We start from the raw sequence: 16,425 nt of genomic DNA, 5'->3' as shown, positions 1-16,425 counted from the left end.
GAGAGAGAGAGAGAGAGAGAGAGAGAGAGAGAGAGAGAGAGAGAGAGAAAATGAGCTTTTGCTTGAGTAATAAATTATCCATCAGAGTTATAGAATAAAAAACAAGATCTATTCTTTATAATTTATAGATTTAGCTTCTAAAAGAGGCTTGACACCATATAATATTGGCGAAGCATTATTCTTTTATAAGCTACAATATGTTCTCTATCTGGAATACTGAGCCGGCCTATAGGCCCAGTTGTGAATAACACCTAAGATTTTTAATCTTTGCATCAGAGCTCTGTCTTCCTCTTGAAGATTTGATTTTCTTAGTTTGGAAGAAATTTTCACTATATTTCAAAGTTGCGATTTTATCTCCAGTTGGGAGATTATTATTGTCAAAATTTGATGTAGGTTATGTTAGGGATGATGCTGAATAAGGTATTTGGATTCATTTTGTAGTTTGATTATCACTTTGATATTGACGTTTAATGTTGGCATTTATGATAGCAAGCATTAGTGTTGGCATTGAAAACAGTATAAGTCTATTAAAATTTAACCGTGCTGGCATGGTAGATTGGTAGATTATAAGTCTATTTCCAATCCAACATCCACAAAACCAGTCACTTCTCATGATGCATGCTCTCCATTTTCTAACTCGTCTCTGAATATTATGCTCAAATGCAACATTATCTTAAGGGCACACTATATCTTGGTCTACCAGTAACAAAAGGCTCCTTATCTCTACAAGTATTTGTTGATGCCGATTGGGCTAGTGATACTAAAGATCGCAAATCTACAATAGGATATTGTAGGCTTTCTTGGTTCAACTCTTGTTTCATGGGCTACCAAAAAGCAAGCTACAATTGACAGATCTACTGAAGCTGAATATCATGCTCTCACAACAATTGTAACTAAACTTATCTGGCTTCGTCGATTACTTCAAGAATTTCAAATTGTTCTTCCGCAACCTACACCTATATATTACGATAACTATCAACCATTGCTTTATCTCATAATCCAATTTTTCATGTTGGAACGAAGCATATTGACATTGATCATCATTTCATTAGAGAGTTTATTAAAAACCAAATTGTCATCACACCTCTACACTTGATCAACCTTTTGATATTTTTACAAAATCTGTGTCAAATACCAAATTTCTACTTCTTAGAGATAAATTGACTCTCCAATTCTTGGATCATCAATTTAAGGGGGGCTGATAACAGTATTTAAACATCCACTACCTATTACCTTCTATTATTATACGGCAGCATCAGGAAAGCAAGCTATCTGATCCTCTGCCACTGCTTCAGTTGATTTAATCTCTACCGTTGGTCTCTAACCAACCTTTGTTATTTTAGCCGTTGGATGTATCAGGAAGTTTACCCTCTTATCTTCTTCTACATATATATATATATATATATATATGTAAAATTGTATTCACTTATTGATAGATATACAAAAATGAGTTAACTCCAACTCTCCAAGTTCTGCTTTTTCTCCTTTATACAACTTTCTCAATTTCTACAGCTTGCTTTGCTAATACTTATACTATTTGTATTAGTATTTTCTACTTGGTATCAGAGATTATGCTTTACAGCCTTTTCTTTTCATGTTCTCTGAATTAAGTTCCAGGTTCTTTCAATGGCAACATCGGATGCCTCTTCAGTTCCTTCAATGACAAAAAATCAATCTTCAGTCTTCCATGACTCCTATTCCTGCATCTTTAATGTTTCTTACGAATAATATGAAAAGTATTATTCATACCCATCCCACTACAGCAAATCATCCAACCTGGTGTTCACAAGTCAAAGTATTTAAAGTTAATGGATTCGAAGGCTTTCTAGATGGGACCTGCACTTGCCCTAAAAATATGTCTTCCGTTCTGATGGAATTGCTTCTCCAAATCCTCACTACAGTCACTGGATGCTCATAGATCAGAATTTGGCTGCAGCTTTATACTTTGTGATTTCAGCATCTCTTCTACCATACATTCTCAACCTCAATACTTGTCATGAAATCTAATAATAATCGACAAACGGCTTCAATCTACAAATAGATCACAGATTCTACAACTTAAAAATGAGCTCCATCATCTATCCATGAAAGTTATGAGCATGACTGAGTATTTATTCTTGATTAAATCCAAAGTTGATGCAATCACTGCTACAGTAAGCTCTCTTGACACTGAAGATATAATTCTTTATACATTATGATAGCTCCCCCTTATGCAGGATCGGCGACCTGGACAAAACATAAAAAAAGAATGGCAAACAAAGAGCAGATATGGGAGGAAGAAGAATACCTCTGTATTCTCAGCTTTCTATAACCTTTTGTGAAATTGTAAGATAACCACTGGAGACATTCTCCCCATCCTATATGTATTATCTACCTCCTTCTCTATTACTATTTGCGGAGTATAAAAGAAAAGCTGTATTGTAAAGTAATAACAGAAAATAGAAAAAGTAGTAGTGGGCATATGGTTTGTTATGGCGTATCTGGTATCTTGGCGGCACATCATAAGCTGGCACGACATCACATTAAATGGGCTTCCTTCCTCCTATCATACCTTCAAAATAGCCATTTGTACCAACTTATAGCCTCTTAGTTTAGATGATTTGTACTCACTGTTGTGCAGTGAAGAATTGAACTTGACTGCGGAAGCCTCTCGTGATACACAAATTCTAGATAGTTTTCACTATCAGGTAGCACTCAATGCTACTCGCAGTAGAGGGAGAGGTCGATCCCCATTTTTTATTGCTAACCTTGAAAGATCTGCTTATCGTCGAGGACGTTATGCAGGAACCCGTGGTGGGAGGTCCAGAACACCATTTATGAAAAGCCAGTTGCTCTTCAAATCCTTGATTTGATAGCCATGAGGATGAAATAAGATAGAATAATTGTTCATCTTCATGGTCTTAGCCCTAATGGGTTGTATCCTCTTTCTACCACTCCGTTCTCCTCAGCTTCAACTGTCCTTCACACATCGCTTACAACTACAAACTTATGGCACAAACATCTTGGTCATCTGCATTTCTCTGTGCTGTCATCCATTATTCTTTAGCATCCTTATATTATAAATTCCTCAAAATACTATTATATTTACTGTTATCAGAACACATTTTCCTATATCTAGGTTGTTTACTTCTAAACCTTTGCAGTTAATTCAGTCTGATATACGGGGTCCAACCCCCTCTCTTCATTTAATGGATTTATATTATGTTCTGTTTGTGGATGATTTTTCTCGATTTTTTTGGGTTTTTCCTATGATACAAAAATATGAAGTTTTTACTAAGTTCAAGTTATTCTAACAAATAGTGGAAAAACAATTTAACAAACCTATCATCATGCTTCATATTGATGGTGGTGGAGAATATACTAACAAAGCCTTCAAAGCCTTTCTTGTTAATAATGGCATTACTCACCAAATCACTTGTCCCTACACTCCCCAACAAAATGGGACAACAGAGCATAAGCATCATCATATCATTGAAACAATCAGAACTCTTCTTCTCCAAGCTAATCTTCCCTATAAATTATGGGTTTATGCTATTTTAGCTTCAGTTTATTTAATTAATTGTCTTCCCTCTCCTACAACCAAATATAATCTCCTTTTCAACTCCTATTTAACAAATCTCCTTATGATCATCTCAAGGTATTTGGTTATCAAAGTTATCCTTTTCTTCCTCCACATTCCAAGCATAAATTAGCTCTAACTGCTCCTAAAGCTATTTTTCTTGGCTATGCAGATCCAACCAAAGGCTACTATTACTATAATCCTCTCACTGGAAAGGTTCATATCTGAATAAATGTGTTCTTTCGTGAACACATATTTCCTTTTAGTTCTTCCTCATCTAATCTTGTCTACCCATCCTCTTCATCATCTTCTTCACCACCTCCTCTACATTAGTTCCTTCATACTCCATTTCCCAATCCTCCTCCAATAGATTCCTTACCACGAATAATTATTAGGTCCTGACACCTGACGTAGCTCTACATCCGGACGCTAATAACATATCGTCACGTACGCTTACTCTTTACCATGCGGCCCGACGACCCGGACCCGATATTGCTATGTATTGGCTGATTTGTGCAGACCATGGTATTGCTAGGTATTGCTCGGTATTGCTCGACAATAACGAGAAATACCAATCAGTCAAGACCAATGCTTAGCAATACCGAGCAATACCTAGCAATACCCCGGTTTTGCTAGGTATTGCTCTATATTGCTAGGTATTGGTTTTGACAGAGCGGTATTTCTCGTTATTGCCAAACAATACCTAGCAATACCGAACAATACCTAGCAATACCCGAACATAGCAATACCGGGTTCCAGTCTGGGTCGGGTTGTCGGGCCGCACGGTAAAGAGTAAAAGCACGTGGCGACATGTTATTGGCGTCCAGATGTAGAGCTACGTCAGGTGTCCGGACCTAATAATTATTCCCTTACCACATGAATCTACATCGGTTGACTCAAGCTCAGAAATCCCTCAACTACCAGAAGCTCTTTCCAATTCTCCCCCTATTTCCTCTTCACTGATAGAACCTAGCTCCATCATTCCAGCTGCCCAACCGTCTCATCACATGATAACCAGATTAAAATCTGGTCACCTTAAACCAAGGTAGATTTTTACTCAGCTTGATGATCCAACCTGCTACACAACAGCTGTCAAATCCTCTCACTGGAGTCAAGCAACGTCAGAAGAATTTTAGCCCTTACAAACTTAAGGAATTTGGTTTTTAGTTCCACCATCTTCTAATCAACATATCCTTAGTTGCAAATGAATTTATAAAACTACATTTCATCATGATGGTTCTGTAGCTCGTTATAAAGCTCAGCATGTAGCTCAAAGTTATCAACAAGAATACAGATGATACTTTCATGAGACTTTTGGTCCAGCAGCTAAAATACAAATCATTCACATTTTTATTCTTCTTGCTCAAAACCAAAACTGGCAAATCAATCAATTAGATGTTTTCAATGCATTTTTGCATGGGCATTTGTCTGAAACTCTTTATATGGAACAACCAACTTGTTTCAAGGATCCAAATTATCCAACTTATATTTGCCGTATGAATAAAGCAATCTATGGCTTAAAGCAAGCCCCACGACAATGATTTTATACCTTTACATATCACTTGATTTCCTGGGGATTTTATTCCAAAAATGTTGATCCATCATTCTTTATTTATAACAAAGAAAACCATCTCATCTTTCTCATAATATATATTGATGATATTTTGTTGATGGGAAATAATCCAACACTTAATTCTTCTCCGCTTGCCTGTCTACAGTCACGTTGTAAGCTTAAACATTTGGGTCCTCCCTTTCTCAGTTTGCAGGTTTCTACAGACACGATTAACTACAGCATCCGATTTGCTTCTTCATCAAGAAAATTATGCCACTGCCCTTCCTAACCGTGCTGGCATGTTAGATTGTAAGTTTATTTCCAATCCAACATCCAGTATACCAGGCACTTCCCATGATGCATGCTCTCCAATTTATAACCCGTCTCTATATATACATTTGGTTGGTTCATTACAATATTTGGCTATCACACGGCCTGATCTATCATTTGTTGTTAATCGTGTCTGTCAATATGCATGCCCCTCAAAATCAACATTATATCATGCTCAAACACATTCTACATTATCTTAAGGGCACACTATACCCTGGTCTACCAGTAACAAAACGCTCCTCATCTTTACGAGCATTTGTTGATGCTAACTAGGCTAGTGATACTAAGGATCGCAAATCTACAATATGATATTGTATCTTTCTTGGCTCAACTCTTGTTTCATGGGTTACCAAAAAGCAAGCTACCATTGCCAGATCTTCTACTGAGGATGAATATTGTGCTCTCACAATAGTTGCAACTAAACTTATCTAACTAAACTTATCTGGCTTCGTTGATTACTTCATAAATTTTAAATTGTTCTTCCGCAACCTACACCTATATATTATGATAACTTATCAACCATTGCTTTATCTCATAATCTAATTTTTCATGCTAGAACAAAACATATTGACATTGATCATTGTTAAATCTCAACCTTACAATCCCAAAGATATCCACGGCTGTGAACAGTAATCCGTGGGAAGACTACAGGGATTGCATTAATTCCTCCCATCGATTTAGGAATAATTGTATTCATGTTATTATGAGAGTTATTTGTTTCCTTATTGATACCCCTTGTATAGATCTATAAATAGGGAGTAGATTGCTTAATAAAATTCAAGCTTTTCCCTCTCAAATTCTCTGTTTTCACAATGCATATTATGTATTCTCTTTATCTTATTTCTTATTAAGTAACTTAAGCTATTAGTTTCAACATGAGTTTTCATTGTGACCTCTTGAATTTGAAGAGGGTAGTCCAAAGAGGTTGTGGAGTGATTGTCAAGCTTATCAAGACTTCTAAGAGCAGGGTGATGAACCAAATCCCACATCGGAAGGCTGATAATATATGTTAGGCTGTATAAGTGAAGTATTAAGCAAAATATGAGGCACTTTTTGCTGTAAAGTTTAAAATTTCGTTGAGAACTTCATAGTTAAGTGTGCTCATAATAGAGCAATTCTAATATGAATGATGATGTGAAACATACATGCAAAGATGATATACTTGATAAATTGGCACGCTTAATTTTAGAGAGAACAAATAATTATATCTTTATAATGATTTGAACGACGAGATAAAACACAAAGAGCGGTAAGACGAGCTTAGGCTGAATCATATGCATAAAAGCTAAGATCCGAAAATAATCAAGTTAATCTAACATTGCATACATGAACGGTTCAACGAAAATCCCTAAATTAACAACGAGATTAAGCACTATGCATGAGCCCCTCACTAAACTCTTTAGTTCTCTAAGCTTTAGCGGTGAAGAGCTTGACATGAGCTTTGTGAATCAAAGTATAACTACAATTGAAAGGTGAATTAGGAAGATATAAGCGTAGGAAGAAAAGTTTACCAAGGGAAGACAAATACGGAGCTCCAACGTGGTCGTTTGAGTGTTTGGGAAGGGATGGACGGCAACACGAATTTCCTGGCTGTTTGGGACAGCATTTTGGCAATCCCTGGGCAGCAAACAGCACTCGGGGCTTCACCAATCAGCTGGACAGAAGAAAGGATTGCAGAAATCTCTGGAATAGTACTTGGAGGAGTGCTGGTCAGCAAACAGGAGCAGACCGGCAGCACTATGGCTGGTTGGAGTTTCCCGGACAGCAGTTTCTAAGAGGAAAATTGCTGGACAGCAAGTTGGAGCAGGTTTTTGGAGCCACATTTTGAATTTTGAATCCCCCAAGTAACGTAGAAAGGTGGGAAAATCATTCCTTATGAGAGGTTGATTGAAGCAATTTGTGGGAGGTGATTTAATGAGGCAAGAGAGAGAAATCTGAAGTTTTAATTTCAGATTTTATCAAAAGGGACGGGGCAAATTTGAAATTCAAATTAACCTCAATTAAGGGAGTAATGGGAGGAGGGGGCCGGCGGTTATGATGGGAATTATGAGGGATTTAATTGGTGCTTAGGTGGCAAAGTGGAGAGAGGAGGGAGGGAGAGAGGGGACGGCCCTATGGGGGTTTCATTTTTTTGTGTTTAAATTAAATGAGAGTGGGGCCCAAGGGAATAATTAAATTAAGCTCAAATCTGAATTTAAATTTAGATTTACTCTAATTTAAGTAAGTTTCCCTATTTTGTGAAATGGAGGAAATAGGTTTGAATTTCAAAATTGAATTCATGTCCATTGATTGACTTTCCTAAATAGAGAAAGGCTATTTGAGGAAAGTAATTTACTCAATGGAATTTGAAATTCAAAGGAGAAAACATGTGATGGCCGGCGGCATGCTTGGGAGGCTGAGAGGGACGGCTGGATGGGGCTGTCGGGCAGGCTGATTGATGAGGACATCGATCAAAAGTTCAAACATGTGTATCACCGGAAGTATCGCAGATTGATGGCCACGATTCAGAGTTTATATTTCTAGTTGTTTATGCATTTTATTTTCTTTATTTCTTCCTATTGTACCCTTATATTGAGTTGAGTCATGTTGGGCCCTGAGGGTAATTTGGTCTTTATTTCTTCTTGTATGTCGAGACCTATATATATGGGTCATTTCTTTTGTAATGGGTTAATGAATATTTTGAATGAAAATCTTGTTTGTTATCTTTTTATTTTTCTTCTTGTGGTGCACTAGAGAGGAGAACGAGAGCCCAAGGTGAGGGCGAAAAGCTACCCACCAGTCATTGGAAGAGTCCGTGACTCGTGGTCTATCCCCTCATCCCGATCCCCTTCCTCTCCCCAACCCGCCGGCCCTAGTCCCCTCTTGGCCGCCGACCACCCCACCTCCTCCACCCGTTCCCAAGCCTCTCCACCGCCAGCCTCCTCCCCCATCCCCACTTGTTCAAATTTGATTGAGTTCTAAAATTTCCAAATTTGGCAAAGCCAAACTAGAAAAGTTTTCAAATTCAAATTGAAGTGGAGTGCATAATCAAGCCTTCTAATGCAAACAAGCAAATTTGGAAGGTTCGTAACTTGCTCCCTCCTCCTCCCCTCTCCCTCTTGAACCCGCCGGCCTCTCATGGCTTCCCCCCTTCATTAATTGCCACATTAAACCCCTCCCCCATTTGAAATTAAAATTAATTTCAAATAAATCTCCCTCCCAAAATTTCAAATTATGAAATTAGTTTCAGAATTTATGTAAAAACTCCTCCTCCCTCTCTCTTCATAACCGCCGGCCTCCCCTCTTACCTCCCCTCTTTAATTCTCCCATTTAATACATTAATACCTATGATTTGAAATTCAAAATTCAAGTCATTTCCCTCCCAATCTAATCAAAACTGAAATTAAAATTCAGATTTTGATTAATCCCCTAACTACTCCACTAAACCTAATTTTCTCCAAACCCTAGCCCATCCCCCTTGCACCCGCCGGCCTCCCCCTCTCCCATTGGGAATCCCGCCGCCCCTCTCCTCTCCCCCTTCCTTCCTTACGAACCACAAGTGCTCTCCCTCACCACCTCACATCTCTCCCCTTCTCATTGGAATTCTCTCACAACTTCAAGCATGCATGGCAGATCCAGAACTTGAATTGGGACTTGTGTTCGACGCCGACGGAAATCTCAATATCCTACGATCTCCGTTCTTCAACGTGGGATTTGAAGACGACGCACTGTTGGGGATTATTTGGATCGAGTTGTCCCTATGCTTGCAAGCGTCATCGACCTCCGACTTCCAAACTATGATTGGAGCATCTATAGTCAATCACTCCCGCCATCCTCGCCACCGTCAACCTTTCCGAGGTTCCAAGCCGTTGGGGTTGCTACCGTCCTCGTGGCATCGTTGGGTATACTAAAGACCTTCTTCCGCTAAGCCTAGTGTAGTTGAGTGATCCATCCCCAAGATGAAAATTCTCATTATTAAGTTGCGGATTGTTAATTAATAGCTTTTGGTATTGCTACTATCTTTGGTTACCTAGGAGTTTTGGTTAATCTATGTGTACTTCTTCGCCTAAGCTAGTTGAAGACTAAGGTTCTTTGATGAATTTGCTTGTTATTTCAATAAGTTATTAATTGATATTTCATTGTCAACTATTCTTAAAATTTCTTAAACAAGCTCCTTTGCACGTGGTTTTACATCAAGGGCAACCTTAGAGTCTACAGGTTTTTGCTAGAGTAGATCTAAAACTGAATATATGGAGTTTAATTTTAGTAGTAATAGACCTAATGAGGGATTGTGACTTGGGCGATCAAGTCATTAATAAGGGTACACATTTTAGATATATTGGATCTGGTGTTCAGGGTGATGGTGAAATAGAAGGGGATATTATCACCAGAATTCAAGTTGGATGGTTGAAATGAAGGAATGCATCGGTCTTGTTGTGTGATAGAAAAGTCCCCCTCAAACTTAAGAAAAAATTCTATAAGATGGTGGTGAGAACTGCAATGCTTTATGGTGCCGAATGTTGGCCGTTAAAAGAGAAACATAATACTAAGTTAATTGTTGCAGAGATGAGGATGCTCAGGTGGATGAGTGGCTTTACCCTTAGAGATAGGGTACGAAATCAGCATATACGTGAAAAGGTTGGAGTAGTGCTAGTGGAAGATAAGATTAGAGAGAGTCGACTAAAATGGCTTGGTCACATAAGATGGCGGCCTTCTGATGACCCAGTTAGGAAAGTAGAGGTATTAGATTTGACTTATGTTAAGAAAGGTAGTGGTAGACTTAAAAAGACTTGTTTATAAAATATTAAAAATGGTATTTCTTTATTAGATTTAACCGAGAATTCGATTTTTAACAGGACACAATGGAAAAAAGGATTCATGTAGCCGACTCCACATAGTGGGACAAAGGCTTGATGTTGTTGTTGTTGTTCTTATAGGAAAAAAAAAACAAGATCTATTCTTTATAAGTTATAGATTCAACTCCTAAAAGAGCCTTGACCCCATATAATATTTGCGATGCATTATTCTTTTATAAGCTACAATATGTTCTATATCTGGAATACTGAACCAGCCTATAGGCGGAGTTGTGAATAACACCTAAGATTTTTAATCTTTGCATCAGAGCTCTGTCTTCCTCTTGAAGATTTGATTGTCTTAGTTTGAAAGAAATTTTCACTATATTTCAAAGTTGCGATTTTATCTCCATTGGGGAGATTATTATTGTCAAAATTTGATGTAGGTTATGTTAGAGATGATGCAGAATAAGGTATTTGGATTCATTTTTTAGTTTGATTATCACTTTGATATTGACGTTTAATGTTGGTATTTATGATAGCAAACATTAGTGTTGGCATTGAAAACATTATAAGTCTATCAAAATTTAACCGTGCTGGCATGGTAAATTATAAGTCTATTTCCAATCGAACATCCACTAAACCAGTCACTTCTCATGATGCTTGCTCTCCATTTTCTAACCCGTCTCTGCATATTATGCTCAAATGTATTCTACATTATCTTAAGGGCACACTATATCTTGGTCTACCAGTAACAAAAGGCTTCTATTCTCCGACATTTGTTGGCACCGATTGGGCTTATGATACTAAGGATCACAAATCTACAATAGGATATTGTATCATTCTCCGCTCAACTCTTGTTTTATGGGCTACAAAAAGCAAGCTACCAATGCCAGATCTTCTACTGAAGATGAATATCGTGCTCTCACAGCAGTTGCAACTAAACTTATCTGTCTTCGTTGATTACTTCTTAAATTTCAAATTGTTATTCTGCAACCTACACCTATATATTGCGATAACTTATCAACCATTGCTTTATGTCATAATCCAATTTTTCATGTTAGAACGAAGCATATTGACATTGATCATCATTTCATTAAAGAGCGTATTAAAAACCAAACCGTCTTGGTCTATCACATCTCTACACTTGATCAACCTAATGATATTTTTGCAAAATCTCTGTCAAATTTTATATTTCTACTCCTTAGAGATAAACTGACTCTCTAATGCTTGGATCATCAATTTAAGGGGGCCTGATAACAGTATTACAGCATCCACTACCTTCTATTATTATACGACAGCATCAGGAAAGCAAGCTACAGTAATCCACTAGTCTGATCCTCTGCCACTGCTTCAGTTGATTTAATCTCTATCGTTGGTCTCTAACCAACCTTCGTTATTTCAGCCGTTGGATGTATCAGGAAGTTTACTCTTTTATCTTCTATATATATATATATATATATTCACTAATTGATAGATACACAAAAATGAGTTAACTCCAACTCTCTAAGTTCTGCTTTATGTCCTCATACAGCTTTATCTGTTTCTACAGCTTGCTTTGCTAATGCTTATACTACTTGTATCAATATTTTCTACACATGACAGAAGGTTAACGGTCCGATCCTTTAAATTTGGCTAGCTCTTACCTATAATTCGAAGGAATTCGCCCTTCACATTTAACGGTTTTAGAATTATCCCTATAGACTTGCTAGCTCACCTAAAGGACTCACTTCATCAACTCATCATCTCACCAAGGAGATCTTCCTTACTCAGTTGCCCTCAAATTCTCACCCAACAAACTCGCTCTGAGTCTGAGTGAGATGAAGTTAAAAAGCCGCACGGGTGTTTAACCGATCACAACACGTGTCATGTATTATCCACAACAAATCATAATTAATATTGTACATTTTATATTTTTTAGTGTAGCTGTTTCTGTAGCCCTTAGATTTCTATAAATAAAGGAAGAAGTTGCACAATTCAGAGCTTTTGGAGCATTATTGATATATCAGAGTTTTTTTTTTCCTTAATCTTTTCCTAGGTTCTCCAAATTTTTTCTTTTCTTTCCATACTCACTTTAAGTTCTTAGCTTATTGTCTCTTGGGATTACTTACTATTAAGGTCAGGTGTCATCCAAGAACACATTTGGATACAACACATATCATGAAAGCTTGAAATGTTGCCAAAGAATCCAGTCGCTACTCTACTTTATATAAGAAGGGCAGAATTAATATCTTTTTTAGAATGAGCAAAATATAATTTCTGTTAGAAAATGTTTAAAATTGTATTAAAAATATATTAACTAAATATGTGATATTAAAAATCTCATTGCACAAAAAAAAAATTATAAAATCTCTTTAAGATCGAATCAATATAGGATTAGATAATATCAATCAAGAAAAAAATGTAAATGAATAGGAAATTAAATTGTGAGTGATTTGAATGGATGATCAATCTTGATCGTAGATTGTTTATTGAGCATTTAAATGTCTTAGTGATATCATAATTCGACGATCATGGGCTCGTTGGATTCATCTTGTCTAGACATTTGATTCGGCTATGCCAGAGACCAATAAAATACATCACGTCACTCTTTTATTGTACTGTGGCTTCATACTGTTTGGTACTCGGTACCGGTACCGACGCTCGGTACCGATCGGTATCGCAGCATCCGGACGTAGAGTTGCGTCCTGCGGCCGTACATAATAATTTCTCCTTCTTGATCAGATATTCTTGTCAAACAGTCAAATCCAATGAGAAATTATTTGAGTCCAAATATTGGTAGCAAAGACGAAGTTATGGGCATAAAATGAGGATACGTAATATTTACTTACACATTACAGCGAGTACATCATTGAACTAACAATCTTATACGTAGCTCTACGTTCATAAAATGAGAGTTCACAGCAGCGTGCGAAGCAGAAGCTCACCATCTCTGTACTGCTAAATTGAATAGAGCTACCAGTATAATTCGCACTAATCTAATACACAAGCGACACAGTAACGGTCAAACTTATAAATTTCAGGTCTTTCCAACCCGCAAGGGCTCCCAGTGCGGCGCACTCCGGCTAAAGAACCTCCCCACCACTCTCCCATCAAGCACGGCGATTGCCTCCGGCGAGCTAATACACCTCGGCGTTTTGTACTGGTTCACCGACGACCCATTGGTCAAGCATAGATCCATAAGCGCATCGAACGCGCCAGCCCGCACCACTCTGATCTCCAACGCCCCCACCGAACGGTCTCGGCTTCGGCACCGCCGGTACACCCAGTCGAGCGATTCCTCCACCATCAAGCAACAAGCTTCCATGACCGCCGAGTCGAGCTCAGTAGCCGCGTTGTTGTACTTAAGCTCCCAGAAGAGGATGTAGTGGCCGGGGATTGAGGAGGTGTCGGCATAGCTTGTGTACTCGGAGAGAAGGCAGCCGAGGGGTGCGAGGAGTGGCTTTGCTGCGGTGATGGCGAGGAGGAGGTCCTCCTCGTTCGTCTTGTCGGTGTCGACGCTGAGGACGATGTTGCGGCGGTGGACGAAGCGGAAGTTGGGGGCTGAGTTGTGGAATCCGGTCACCATGAGGATGTCGCCGACGCGGTAGCGGTAAAGCCCTGCCATCGACATTTGTAGAATTGTAATGCTACGTATAGCATACATTTTAAAGTAAATCATTTTTATTCAAACTTTTTCTTTTATTAATTTAGAGGAAAATAATCATTTCAAAAAAAAAAAAAAAAATCAAAACAAAACAGAAAACTATGTATAGTTGGATGACCAGCAGATCTTAAGCACGAATTAATTGAATTGACTTCTAACATAAAAACTGCACATGAATGTCTATTGATTGGGATTTGGGAGCTTAAACTTCCAATAAAAAAGTCTTGAATTCGTGATCTTATCTCTAAGAATTTTCTTAGTAGTTTTTAAACGGGCTAACATTTCCGGATCGTTCCGGGGGTGGAAAGGACTTTTTTTTTTATGTGCGGATATCATACTGAGAGAACAGTCTGATTTTCTCTTTGTTTATAGTAAAAGTACAGTCAAACGGGTTCTGTCCGGTGTCCACACAATAAACGGAAAGGGACGTTATTTTTGCATGAAGGTTGAGCCTGTTTAGCCTATTAATTATTTTTGTTTGCAGCTTTCATGGCTTAGCTGTTTTAATTATTTTGTTGGATTACAATCTAATCAAATTCAGGTTTTATTTTGCACATAATGATTTTCTAGTGTCATTATATTTGTTGTATTGAGTATTAATCAAAGGGAACGATTTTGTCTGAGAAGTTTGATCAACATTTGCTCAATTCCTTGCAGCATAACGTCAAAAGCGAAGGGTTTGTTTGTGATGACTATAATATTTTATAAAGATGATTGTGAAGTTCTGAAAAAAAAAATAACATTTATGAAAACTATTGTTAATATATATATAGAACAATTACAATACATTAATAAGATTTGTTTGAGATAATTTTCTAGTTGTTTTGTTTTTCAGATAAAAATCATAATCTATTTGACTACTATTTTTCAAAATTTTTTGTAATAAAAATTTTCTTTTGCAACCAAAGCAGCTAAGTTGATTTACATACAACAATTTCTGTAACAACTTTACAAAACATGACAATCGTCCAAAATAGATCTAAAAAGTAATTTTTACGATAGAAATTTCTCAAAAGCAGCGAGAAAGCAACTAGTTGTAGCTAAACAAAAATATAATTATAATTTGAAAACAAAGCACCGGTGGGGGGTCGGTAAGGAAGAGAAAAATGAGAGGAGGAGAAGAGAAATCTGAGAACTCTCTTGCCACCAAACTTCTCGTCGACCCCCACCCGACCACCAACTGTCGTTGGACTTACTCCTGATCATCAATTGTCACAGGACTTTCACCTGGCCACCAAATATTGCCAGATTTACACCTAACCACCAACCATCACTGGACATTCATTGGACTTATACCTAGCCACCAACTATTGCAAGATTTACGCCCGGCCACCGACCATTGTCGAACTTCTGCCCATCCACCAATTACTATTGGACGTTCGAATACCGATTATCATCAAACTTTCTCCTGATAACCGGCACTAGATAATGGTCCTTCTGACCTCCGTCGTTAGATTGCGGTCCTTTCGACCTCTGTCATCAGGTTACCATCTTTCTGACCTCCATCGCCTGCTGACTACGGTCCTTCCGACCTCCGTTACTAGACTACAATCTTTTTGACCTCAGTTGCCAGTCCACTACCGTTCTGTCGACCTCCATCGCCAGACTATAGTCTTTCCAACCTCAGTCGCCCTCCGACTACGGTACTTCCGACCTCTATCGCCTGATAACATTCTTTTTGACCTTTATCGTCGCCAACTATGGTACTTCCGACCTTCATCTTATGGTAACGATCTTTATGACCTTCGTCGAATGCCGATAATGGTCATTCCGACCTCCATCACCTGACAACGGTATTTCCGACCTTCGTCGCCTGCCGACTATGATCCTTCTTACCATAGTCACCCGACTACGTTATTTTCGACCTCTGTCATCCGTGGACTATGGTCATGTCGACCAAACGAACATATCAATACTGATTCTTTCAATTCCTAGTATATAATGCACTCTATATGATGTATATTTGCTACATTAAACCAAGGCCTTCCCTCCAAGGAAGAGCCTCATTGTAATCTACTGCAAGCATTAGTGGATTCATTCAAATTAGGCTAGGTCCCGTGGTTTTTCTCCTTTTTCAGGGATTTCTATGTAAAAACTCTTGTGTCTCTTATGAATGCTACACCCTCTCTTTTATCTGATTGTGTGCAGGATCTTCGTATAAAGCGAAGACATTAAACTTTATTTTTCTTTATCACCATGAATATTCCACGACACAACATGTATGAAATAATATTTCTTATGTTCTTGAATGCAAAAATATGCTCCGAGATAATTATGGCGTTTAAGATATGTATGAAGCTGGAGAAGTTCAATAAATAATTTTCTTTTTTTTATTGTCTTAAAATTCATTGATATATCGCCTTAATTTATATTATTTTTTAAGGGGATTTACATACATGTCATTATATACTACTTTATTTATATATGTAACAGCTAAAATTTTAATATTACATTTATACAACCTATATTTCACTTTCATATTAAATATGAGTGGTAGAAATGAAATATATGAATTGTATGAATGAAATATGGGTGATATATTTGATATTAAAATAATATAGGATGA

At 37.7% G+C, this 16,425-nt stretch overlaps 1 protein-coding gene across 1 annotated transcript in view; it reads right to left on the bottom strand.

Annotated features, from left to right (window-relative positions):
* Positions 1-13,009: 13,009 nt before the first annotated feature.
* Positions 13,010-16,425, bottom strand: part of LOC110107838 (indole-3-acetic acid-amido synthetase GH3.17) — a 10,626-nt gene continuing 7,210 nt past the window's right edge. The window contains exon 4 of the mRNA XM_020838255.2: positions 13,010-13,813. Coding sequence (XP_020693914.1) covers positions 13,233-13,813 — 581 coding nt within the window. The 3' untranslated portion in view covers positions 13,010-13,232. The remainder of the gene's footprint in view (positions 13,814-16,425) is intronic.

This window comes from Dendrobium catenatum, unplaced genomic scaffold (assembly GCF_001605985.2).
Source record: "Dendrobium catenatum unplaced genomic scaffold, ASM160598v2 fragScaff_scaffold_1583, whole genome shotgun sequence".
Classification (NCBI taxonomy): domain Eukaryota; kingdom Viridiplantae; phylum Streptophyta; class Magnoliopsida; order Asparagales; family Orchidaceae; genus Dendrobium; species Dendrobium catenatum.
Note: the sequence above shows the minus strand (reverse complement) of the source record. Positions and strands in the feature narration are given on the sequence as shown.